General features: G+C 44.0%; 1 protein-coding gene across 13 annotated transcripts in view; it reads left to right on the top strand.

The window, feature by feature from the left end:
- Positions 1-12,024, top strand: part of APPL2 (adaptor protein, phosphotyrosine interacting with PH domain and leucine zipper 2) — a 54,467-nt gene that overhangs the window by 12,937 nt on the left and 29,506 nt on the right. For 7 of the 13 annotated variants that reach the window (XM_023631818.2, XM_023631821.2, XM_070254589.1 and 4 more), the window contains 3 exons: positions 5,010-5,069; positions 5,608-5,679; positions 9,936-10,023. In XM_023631818.2, coding sequence (XP_023487586.1) covers positions 5,010-5,069; positions 5,608-5,679; positions 9,936-10,023 — 220 coding nt within the window. Of the gene's footprint in view, positions 1-2,063; positions 2,398-4,378; positions 4,678-4,913; positions 5,070-5,607; positions 5,680-9,935; positions 10,024-12,024 lie in introns of those variants that run through there. The other 6 variants (XM_070254596.1, XM_070254588.1, XM_014736784.3 and 3 more) reach the window with 5 other exon arrangements.

Genomic DNA, 12,024 nt, shown 5'->3' with positions numbered 1-12,024 from the left:
CCCTGCCAAATGGCCTTCCTGGCTTTAAGACTGACTCACGTCTGAGAAGGTGTCTCTGACATCTTTCCTTTCTCCCCTCTCTCCCTTCCTGACCAAGGCGCCCTTCACCCGTGCCCACATGCCCTGTACACGTGGTCAGAGCACTGAAGGTGTAGTGAGTGGGGTTTCTTGTCCCTCTGTGGACTGTGAGCTCTGAGAGCAGATTCTCTTTGTCTCCAATGCCCAGCACCCTGCCTGGCCCTGTTGAGTGTTTGATACGTAGGTGTTAAGTGAAGGACTGGATTCGGGACATCTCCACTAACCATCAGCACGTCCCAGCTGTATGCCTCATTGTCATTCTCAAGTCTGTGTCCCCTGCTCAGTTCCTTAGCTAAGGCACGGTCCTCCGTCTGGTCCTCCAGGCTAGAGCCGGTTTTCCTTGCTCCTCCTCCTCCCTCACTCATTACATATTGCTGTTTTTACCTCGGGAATACCTCACAGATCTCTGCCAGCTTCTCCACTTTCTGCTTCAGGCTCAGACCCTTTTTTATCTCTCTCTTGACTTCTACAAATGGTTTCCTGACCCTCCTGCCATTCTCTCGCTTTGGTATTTCCCTTCCACCACAGCCACACATGGTTTTTCTTCTCCTAATGTCTGACGTTGTCATTCTCCTGCCCAAGAGCCTCAGGACTTCCTCCTTGCCCCCAGAATAATGTCAAAGGCCTCAGCAGGCCTCCCCTTGTGCCCCGCCCCAAGCACAGCTTTCTATCCTTCGTTCCTTCTGCTCTCCTCACTGCTGTCTATGTGCACCCCATTTCAAGGGCTCCTCAACTAGTGCCACCCATGACCCCAGCTTTGTGGGAGCCCTGTGATGGACGAGGCTTTCACCTGCTTGGCTTTAGGCAACATTTCTGACTGTATACTTGGTATAAATCGAAGCAAATGCCTACATTGTGACTTTGACTCTAGCAGATTTCCTCTGTCCCTGCTTCCAGCCTCTCCATGCCATGGCCTCTTCACCATGGATGGTGCCGCCCGCAGAGGCCTTGGGATGGTTTCAGGTGACAGTCGCAGTTAGTAAGCGCTCTGTGCCCCAGTAAGATAAACATTCCTCTGCCAAAAGCTCAGTTTTCCTTTCGGGTTTTGGCAACAGCCTTGGAGGTTCTGTTTAACATAGGAGATGCTGTCAGTAAACCCTTTGTCAGGTTATCTTTTTTAAGGATTCTTATGAGGCATCAAATAGCGTAGATAGTAGTCAGAGAGCTGTTCCAGAGTGTCAAAGGAATCTTGCTCACGAAACTCCATTTAGAATCTGAATTTTAGGCCACCTCTTCCGCTGGACTACAGCTAGAAAAGTGTGGGATTTCTGCTCCTGTGTGCAGGCCCTGCGGGGTACTAAGTGGGTACAGTTTTGGTCTTTGGATCGGAATAGCATAGTGGTAAGAACTTGGGCTTTAGGTTGTGAGTCTGGCAGATCCGAGTTGAGTCTTTGCCTGCCAGTTCCTAGCTGTGTGATTTTAGAAAGTTAGGGTCCTTCGTGAACCTTTGTCTCCTCATTTGCAAAATGAGGATAATAGTACCTACCCCATAGGTACATTGTAAGGATGAAATGTGATAATAGATAAACAGCACTTAACGTTTTTATTTATGTTTCCAAATTAAGGCATTTTCTTAGCTGGCTTTACACCTTAGAAAATACCTTGGTTACCAAATGAACAGTTTCCACTAATTCTAAACGTAAATTTTCAGAAGTTTACTTGTTGGAGGAAGAACATTCTTATGCTCAACCCAAAATACCTTTATTATAGCCTTCAGCAGATATCAGAGTTAACTAAAATGTATCAAGTGCCTAGAACAGACAATAAATATTAGCAGCGGTCTTTGTAATTGTTATTACTAGTATTTACTCTTCACCCATGCTCCAGTTCTGCAAGTCTTGTTGCAGAGATAATTATGTGGGCTTACCTCACAGGGTGTGGATTAATTAGCTGATGTTGGTAAAGCATTTCATAAAACCTTTGTGTACAGTAGATTAAGTATGAGATTAAAGTTGGTATAGTTCAAAAGCCTTTTCCTGTAATATGCTCTGTACAGGAGAGGTTCATTTCCTTTCAGGGCAGGTGACAGACCATTTTGTACGTATGGTTTGTTCCCAGTGGCCTCATACCAGTAGAACAGAGTCTTGCAGCCTGAAATCACACTCATGTGAAAATACCCAGCATTTTCATAAGGTATTTCCGGGGGAGGCCTGTCAGAGGCCGGCTGTCCGCTGTTTGGGAAGCTGTTTGGGAAGCAGCTGCTATGTGCTGTGCCGCCTCGTCCTGGGCTGCGGTGGAGGTGTGTGAGCGGCTCCTGGGTGCAGTCTGACGCGGCCAGCTCCCTGGCAGGTTCTTCCATTACTTTGAGAGCAGTTTCCGGTAAGCCCTAGAGAAGAGAATTCAAGTAGCCTGTGGTTCTTTTTGTTTGAAGGCATGGAGGTGGTTATCATACCTGTTGACCAGTCTCTAAAGGATACAGATATGGAGAAGAAAAGTTTTAGACTTCTCTAAAATAGAGAAAAGAATGGCTTAGAAGAGTAGAAAATGGTCCTTGCATCTGAAATACTGTGGCCTAATCGGGAGCCCTCTGAGGGAGGTGTGGTGGAAGAGTGGGTCTGTGGAGACTTTTACTGTCTAAGCAGGATCAGCAATTACAGCCCTTGGGCCGGCCTCTTATTTTTGTAAATAACGTTTAACTGAATGAATCACACTCATTCATTTATGTATTGTTTATGGCTGCTTTCATTCCACAGCAGCAGAGCTGAGTAGTTGTGACAGAGACCATATGTCTCACAAGCCAAAAATAATTAGTATCTGGCCCTTTACAGGAACAATTTGTCAACTCTAGTCTAAAGCATAGGACTTTTCAGCTCATACTCTTAGCAGGACTTGGGATCTTAGAGAGTAGTGTTTAAGAGTGTGGATTTTAGAATCACACAGAGGATGCACATCCAGGCCCAGCTGCTAACTAGCTGTGTGACCTTGGGCAAGTGGCTTAACCTCTGTGTGCCTTAGTTTCTTCATCTGTAAAACTGAGTTAACAATTAGAACCTGCCCTACAGGGTTGTCAGAATTAAATGAGGTAATGCATGGAATGCACTTAGTGTGGCATCTGGCATGAATTAAATGCTCTGTAAATCTTAGGTGCTATTGTTAGGAGGATGATTCTGTGCATCTCCAAATCATGGTCCACATGGTCCTGCCCCCAGGCAGATGCCAAGGTAGCTTGAATAAATCCATCTTAAGCCCACTGCTGCTAACTCAGAAGGAGGGGCAGGGTGCTTTCTGATACAGCAGGGCGTTGGCCCAGTGAGTAGGCCGAGACCCTTGTTCCCGGGCCCTCTGGGCTTCAGGACAGCACTGCTGAAGATGGTCAGCAGGGTGCCTCCTGGCCGATGGCTTCATCCCTGTCCAGTCTTTGTATTTTACTGCCCCCATTTGTGATGTTGCCTTCTAGAGTTAGGGAGTATTTTTCCCCTCACACCCTGATTCCAGGTATTGTTTTTAAACTTGGGATTTAGATGAATCTTCTGACCTTGTTCATTCATCCATCCATCAAAGCTTTGTCAAGAACCTGCCCTGTGCTAGGAACTGTTGCATGTCCCTGTCTAAGTGCAGGACGTAGTGCTCATTGATTTGTGCGCTTGCCTTCCTCTTGGCTACATGACTGCCAGCTCCAGTTAGTTTTGAAAGGAGTAGCACCCCAGTAGGATGCCAAAGCCAAGGACTTTCCTTATATTGAGAAACTTGACTGTTCTAGGGGAAAAGGGAAAGACCCACGTTTCAGAGTCTATTGATGTCTCTTCCTTGGGGCAGATGAAGGAAGTCAGGGAACAGATTGGCTCATTGTCTGCCAAGAGGGCCAAAAAAAGTGGGAATAGGCTCTGATGGGTCTTGCAAAGGAGGACCACGAGAAGTAAAACAAGCTCCTGCAGAGCTCGGGCCTGACCCCTAAAGGAGCAGCAGACCCAGGAGAATTAGAAAGAGAGCAGAGGCCGGGGCCGCTCGCTGCCCTCCCCATCCACTCCAGGTCCCACCCGCGGCTCTGCCCCTCTCTTAGGAGTTTGCCCTGAACCTCAGGAGAGCCTTCACTGCGCTTCAGAAAGCCACGCACGTCTTCTGGGTTGAGTGCGTTAATGGTGGGCGGATAGGAGGGCAAAACTGCTGTGTGACCGGAGGTTAGAGGGATTAAATAAGAGAAGAGGAAAGTGGGCAGTATTGGCGAGTGAAAATCAGCACAGAACGGGCCTCCCTGGCCACCGCAGCTGTGCTTCCGTGTTCCTATCCATCTTTACCGACCTGGCGCTGAGTTCATAGAATCTGATCGTGTCACAGTGCTGCTTAGATTCCTATTGCTCTTAGAATAAAGTCTAAATCGGCTGTGGAGTCGTGCCTGCCCCCTCTCTGCCTGTATCGCCAGCCTTGTCTCTCCTCCACGCCCTGCAGCCCTGGCTGCAGCTACTCTGTGCTTTGTAGCTCTTCAAACAGGCTGTGAACCTGTCTTCAAACAGGTTCCTCTTGGCAAGCTCGTCCCCATGGCTAACTCCTAGTCTTTCTTCAGGGGTCTGCTTGAAACATCTCTTCCCTAGAGACCATCTAGGTCCTCCTGTCAGAGCCTCCTAACAATTCAGTGTTTCCTCTGTGGTTCTCATCATGCTTGTAACTATTTTTTGATGTTTGCTTCTCCATTAAACCCCTTGAGGACAGGGACCACGTCTTTGTTGGATGTTTGTCACATTATAACTGCTCACTACACTTGTTTACTGACTGAATGATCAGAAGGAGCAGTAATTTGTAAATGCTGGGGGGAGGGGGGAAGCAAGCTTTAACCTTTTAATTTGTTTTGGTCTTGTTTTCCAAATAATTTCTGAACAAAATATTTTTTTATTTTACAGACACACAGTGGTATTTTTACAGGATTCTCTGAGGTGGCATTTTTCGGTGATTGTATGTATTGGACAGATCTTACCTGCTTTGCTCTTCCCCTACAGAATGAAATGTGCCTGGCCACTCAGCAGCTTTCTAAGCAATTGCTGGCGTACGAAAAACAGGTAACTCGAGGTGTGTGTGGCCTGTGATGCTGTGCTCGGGGCTCTCTGAAGTGGAGTTCTTTTGAGGAATTCTCTGAGGCCTCTTTGAGAGACTTTCATTTCTTTCTTTCTCTTTTTCCATAGTCCATTTCCATTTTTCCTTTTGTCTTGCCTTTTCCTTTCCACTGATAAATTCTAACTGGTGATTATCCCAAAGTCTTCATGATGTATTCTAATTAGCCTACAGAAGTAATCAGCTGCCTTGAGCGTTCATAGTGTCCGAGGGACTAACAATTCCAGGAAATAAACTCAAAGATACCGTTATGTCCAGACAGAAGGGTGATGAACAACGAAGGAAGAGTCGGAGAGGGGCGGTTGAATGTTTCGCTGGGGCGGGCAAGGCGAGAGCTCTGCTTTTCTGCACTTAGACACTCTGACATGACGTGCTCCTGGGAGAAGAAAGGAAGTTGACGTGGAGGGCAGTGTGTTGTGGGTGATGCTGTGGTGCTGGATTCCCAAGCATTCACTTAACACCTGGCTCTTTTATTCTTTGGTCTAGAATTTTGCTCTTGGCAAAGGCGATGAAGAAGTGATTTCTACACTCCACTATTTTTCCAAAGTGGTGGATGAGGTAAGATAGCAACATGGCAAAATTTTATTTGATTCTTTTTTGAACTTACTTCTTTATGTTGGCCCTCTTTCCAGTTTTATGTATTTACTTAAATATCTGAGAAGGTATCTCAACTTGTTGATCTTCCAAGGTTCACTTCATAAGAGAGGGTGTATACTATTATGTTTGTTTCTGGTGTGAGGGGAAAGGCTTTGATAATATGTGAACAATAGACCAAAAGAAAGATTTCTAAGAATTCAGTTTCATGAGGAGTGTGTATTAGTTTCTCAGGGCTCTTGTAATAAATTACAAGTAGGTGGCTTAAAACATAAATAAAAAAAATAAAATAGAAATGTATTTTCTCACAGTTCTGGAGGCCAGAAGTGTGAAATCAAGTTGTTGGCAGGGCCACGCTCCCTCCAAAGGCTCTAAGGGAGAGTCCTTCCTTGCCTCCTCTGGCTCCTGGTGGCTCCAGGCATTCCTTGGCTTGTGGCGGCATCACTCCAGTCTCCACCTCTGACTTCATGTGCTCTCCTCTCCCTGCTCCATCCCACCCCCGTGTTTTCCTTTTTTGTCTGTGTCTTCTCTTCTTAGAAGGACACTTGTCATTGGATTTAGGGCTCACCTGGATAATCCAGGATGATCTCATTTCGAGATCCCTCATTATGCCTGCAAAGACCTTTTTTCCAAATATTTGCATGTTCTAGGTGGACATTTCTTTTTTGAGGGGGAAGGATTCACACCACTACAGTGGGTTTCATGCAATTCTTTTTGTAGCTGTATTGTATAATACATTTGGAATATTTATGAAAAACAAGTATTGTTATAGGAAAAGTGCATAAATCCTAATTGTGAAAAACGTAAAAGCTCAAATGCTGCTGGTGCTGGGCAGAACTCTGCAAAATTAGGTATAAACTGTTTCGTCTTTCAAGGAGTTTGCAATACTTATAATAGAAAATCATGATAAAGAATAAACAAAAAAGAGAATATGCAAATATCATTTAAGTGTTCAATCATTGAAGCAGATGCTGTTTTTAGTTTATAAAATGAAAAACTAACATTAATATAAAATTGTACTGGTTGCATTTTCATTCATTCAACAAATCAGCCCAACAAGTCTTCATTTGTTCAACAAACATTTATTGACCACCTACTATTTAGTAGATGCTGTTCTAGACACTGGGGATATAACAGAGAACAAGTCATCCCATTCTTTTTGAGCTTTCTCTATCCCTCTACTGTGACTCTCTTCAAAATGTATGTTAAAATGGATAGATATCCATTCCAGAAGCGGAGGAGAATGAATGGAAAATGTACTTAGAGAGGAACAAAAAGTTTTGTTTTTTTTTTTTGGTGAAGTGAGAAGAATGTTTCTATATAACAGTGAATAGATAACCCAGGGGACAGCAGTAGACAGCACCCACTGAAGTTGTGTGTTTCCTTGACTAGAAGAGAGTTGCTAAGGAAATGTGGTTAATTGTCCAAACCCCAGAACCAAGACTTCCAGTTTAAGATGTTTACTCACAACCATATTTTCATGGGCAGAGGAATGATGATTCTTTGAGTGGGGAGTGAATCATTCCCAAAGGATGGCAGCCTGGAAGTGTGCTCTTACAGGGAGGTTCACAGCCTCCCAGAGGCTCTGCGTGTAAGGAGTCTCAGCCATCCTCTGATGCAGATCCCTAAGCAGGTGAAAGCACTTAGCTCAGGGGACAGCTTTTGAGGTGGTTCTCTCTATCTGGGCCTCAACCATGTTGAAAATTTTTCAAGACAAGTAGTTTGATTCAGAAATTAAGGAAAAATCCAACTAAAAGTAGAGATTTGCGTGGCTTATATTTAATAGAATGCCTTGGAACCAGATCTTTCATGTCATAGGCATACAGAGATTTCTGTCCCTGGTGATTTCCCCAAAAGCAAGGTTTCTAGATGACTTCCTGGGAGTGTGCCTGAGACAGGAATCGTCATTACAGATCACATTTACTGAGTGTCTGTCAGGCCCTCTGCTCTCAGTGTTTTCTGTCTGTGTTACTATTTTATCCTCACAATAGCCATCAAGGAAGATGGTGTTATCCCATTTTCTCTGTGATGATAGTGATGCGCCAAGAAGTGGTCCATGTTCTTTCCACTCTCCTCAGCAAAGGCACTGTCTTTAGAAGTGGTTGTCCCCTACCTCTCAAGCCCCAAGGCAAAAAGTCAATGAGACAAATCCTTTGGTCCTTAAGAAAAATGAGGAGGAAAATGGTAGCTAGGAAATTTGCCATTCGTGAAGTGCGTAGCCATTGGAAAGCCACTTAATCTCCTTGAGTTTTGGTTTCTTCATCTGTAAATGGCAGTAGCAGGAAAGCCACTTAATTGGGCTGTTATAAAGAGTAAATTAAACAATGTATATCAGAGCACTGAGCACAGAGCCAGGCACATAGTAGGCATACTTGTTGGCTTTCATTCAGTTAACTGTTAGTAAAAAACAGTACATTTCTTGTTGAAGTTATTCAGGAAAAATAGCTAACACATTCTGTCCTGATGGTATTTATTGGCATGGCTGTCTTCATGTATTCCCAGCAGAATAAAGCAGCCGTGCTTTGGCTTGACTGAAAGACAGGGGGAACATTACAACAACGACAAATAAACACCAAGGGACCGAGATCAGATTGGTGGGTACCAGAGGGGAAACAAGGAGGGAGGAGGACAAAAGGGGTGACTGGGCACATGTGCACGATAATAATGATGTAAACCTGAAATTTATATAGTTATAAACCAGTGTGACTGCAATTAAAAAAACAAGAGCGAGCCGGCCTGATGGTGTAGTGGTTAAGTTCGTGTGCTCCGCTTTGGCAGCCTGGGGTTTGCAGGTTTGGATCCTGGGTGCAGACATATACACTGCTCATCAAGCCATGCTCTGGCAGCATCCCACATACAAAATAGAGAAAGATTGCCACAGATGTCAGCTCAGGGCCAATCTTCCTCACCAAAAGAAAGAAAGAAAGAAAAAGAAAGAAAGATGGGGGAACATTAACTGCTTGGCTGATAGCTCCCTTGCCTGGTGAATGGTTGACCTTAGGGAAGTGTTTAAGCTTATCAAAGCAACCTCCTTAGACAAGGCAGATCTGTTGGGAGGAGATCTGTGTGCAGAAGGGGGGTTCATGTATGTGACTGCCATCACTGCTGAAAGAAACTGTGCCAAATGTTTACTTGAGAACATGATTGGTGGCTGATTTCCCCTGATTCATCCAGCAGGAATCCCGGAGCATCCTCAATAACATCTGGAAGCCTGGGGCTCTGAGGAAGAATCCCTTCCGCTGTGTTCCTTGTTGGTGTCTAGACTACCAGACATTTGAAGTTTTGGCAGCTTTGTGATCGTGAAAGACAAACTCTGTATCCAGGACAGTGTAGTGGGAAGAGCATGGATTTTAGATCCCAATAGCCTGTGATGAAAATCCCAGCCGTGCCCCTAATTTACTCTCTGGATTTGGAGTTATCTGCCCAAATGGGGATAATGATAATTCACAGAGTGGGTCAGAACTAATGGAATAAAGTGTATAAAGCTGACACATAAAAAGTACTCAGAAGTGGTGGTGCTGATGGGGGTAATGTTTGTTTCTCTTAGACCGTTTACAATGACAGGCTTTAGAAAGGCCTTGACAAGGTGGAAGGGGAGAAAGAATCCAGAGCTGTTGGAATTATCTGGTGAGGAAGATCACATTTGAATACAGTCTTCCTGTCCTTAGAAAGATCCTTTTCTGCAGAGCAGAGGCCTGAAATCTGACTGAGTTCTTTCAGTAGGGAGCCTTCTTTCTCCAGAGCCATTGCCAGGCCCACGGCGGGCTGCGGTTTAGGGTTAGTAGGTTCCCAGCGGCCTGTCTTTCAGGTTGACTTCAGCCCCCCTCAGAGAGTGCGAGAGCTCCCGGCGGCGGGTGGAGTGACTGTGCCGAGCTCTCGCGGTTACCTGTGTTCACTGCAAGCACATCAAAGCCTGCTGCTCCAGGCGGGTGTGGCTCGGATTGAGAGCACAGAACCAGAGTTTGCACAGTAAACAAACAATAGCTATGGGCTTGGAGACTCCTTTAGCAAACTTCACTGACGGCCTCGTCAGTAGGCACCTTGCATTTAGTTTTTAATACCTCTTGGCCTCTATCATTTACTGTCTTATGAAGGGCGTTTGTTTGCTAAGGAAGTCTGCCTAAGCTCCTTAACCACGGAAGTGTTCACTGTGATCCCTTGGTGAAATAAGACAGTGTCGGGAATATAATCTTCTTCAGTAAAATTTCTCTTTCTTTCAGCTTAATGTTCTCCATACAGAGCTGGCTAAACAGTTGGCAGACACAATGGTCTTACCTATTATACAATTTCGAGAAAAGGATCTTACAGGTAAAGTAACTGAGTTCAGTGTCAATTACCTTCAAGATATTAATTCTTTTAATAATAATTCTTACTGCATTAATTTCTTTAAACGTGTGGATCATTAAGAAATATCCCCTTTTTTTGAGCAATTCGATTTAGCTAGCTGTTATTGAATTCCCACTGTGTCCTTGGCTCACCTAAAGCTCACAGGCTAATAAGGAAACAGACTTGGAAGCAGACAATTATATTATCATGTGATGAGGGCAGCAGACTGAGATGTACAAGGAATAGAAACAGCACACAGAAAGGCATGATTACTCTTTTGAGGATAGGGTGCCAGGGAATGCTTCCTGGAGAAGGTGCTCTTGAGCTGGGTTTTGAAAGATGAATAAGAGTTTACCAAGTGGACAAAGATGTCAAGGCTTATATTGCAGATTGGGAGCATACGTAAAGGCATGCTGTTCTTGGGAGCCACGAATGCTTTGGGATGCAGAGAGGGTGGGTCGAGGAGAAAGGGATGGGGGGACCATGCTTTATCCCTGCTGGACTCTGCAGGGGCAGCTGTGAACAAGCCACACACCCGGGGTCCCTCTTCTCCTGGAGCGCACATTTACTGAGGCGGGTGTCTGTGACTAGTTCAGAGAACCTAGTTGGCCTTTTGGACTAATTTTGGTTCTTTAACTAAAATAAAACTTTAGAATAATTTTATATCTCCTAGAAATCGAGGTAATCAAAAAATGACTATACAAAAGAACAAATAATCTTGAAAAAATTTAGTTGATGTTTCAAAAAAGAACCCAAATTTTCTAGTCCTTTTGTTCTTTATTTCATTGAAAATATTCATTGCTTAGAGATTAAAGAATTGTACTTTTAAAACACTGATATAAAAAATTGCTGACTAAAAAAGTCTAAACTTGAGTACTGAAAGATCGATCTGTTCAATATAATACTACTACTTTAAAAATATAACACCTTAAAATTAAAAAGTTTTTCAGGCAGAAAAGATGCAGTAAATCAAAGGCTAAATCTTAAAGACGATGTTTTCCCCTCACTCTGAGATTCCCTGTGGTCATGTCACCTGAGGCTGTAGGGGGCTGTGGCAGAGCTGGCCACAAAGTACCAAGCGCAGTCTGACAGCACTAAAATGTGATAAAGAAAGAATAACAAATATATGTTAGTTAGCTTGTATGAAGACCTTGATTGAGGAGGATTTTCAGTGTTTTTTATTGTTGCTCATCTCTAATTGCATGTAAATCCCACACCCAAATGTAGTCGTGTGCTGATTACCCTGTACTCACTAAAAGCCTCATGGAGCGCATTTTTAAAAAAGATTGTCTCTGAATAAAATCATCAGAAATGTGTGGGGATATCATTTTAAAACAGATTCCAGGTCTTTCAGGAGAAAAAAGGAGCACACCCTAAGACCCGCATTGTCAGAGGTGTGTCTTCCAGGCGGGGGCAGCCTGGGGTGCAGCGTGCCCGGCGGCGTGAGTGATGGCGGTCTGCTTAATCCGGGAGGCCTCCACTGCGGGTTAGGAGTATTTGCCCAGGGGAGATTTTTCTTAAGAGAATAAAACTGTGTAGTAGTAGTAAAAAGAGAAGCCTCTTAGTAGCTATGAAAACAATTAATCAAAAGTATCTTTTTCTGATGACGCCAAGACATAAATTTGAAGTGTTTGGCCCAGCTCATACTTGAATCAACGTCAGAGCCAAATTAGAATCTGGTATCCCCTCTGCTTAGTGGCATTTTATCTTACATTTTCTGCCTTTTTCATTTACCCGTCCATACAAGTACATAATCTGAATGAAGACAACACAAAAGATATTAAGGAAGCTATGTAAAATTTATATAGAAAAAGCCCTAAAACTCTGCTCCAATAGGAAGTAAAGGGTGAGAGAGAAAGAAAGAAAAATGCAAGACAACAAAGGCAGAAAGCAGCCTGATATCGAAAAGAGTAAGAATAACGTGAAGAGAAATTTAAAAGCTAGAGGCAATTTTGAGGCAAATTAAAAAGGTAGAAGATGTGA

Source organism: Equus caballus, chromosome 28, assembly GCF_041296265.1.
Source record: "Equus caballus isolate H_3958 breed thoroughbred chromosome 28, TB-T2T, whole genome shotgun sequence".
Lineage (NCBI taxonomy): Eukaryota > Metazoa > Chordata > Mammalia > Perissodactyla > Equidae > Equus > Equus caballus.
The sequence above is the reverse complement of the archived record's forward strand: the minus strand, read 5'-3'. Positions and strand labels throughout refer to the sequence as shown.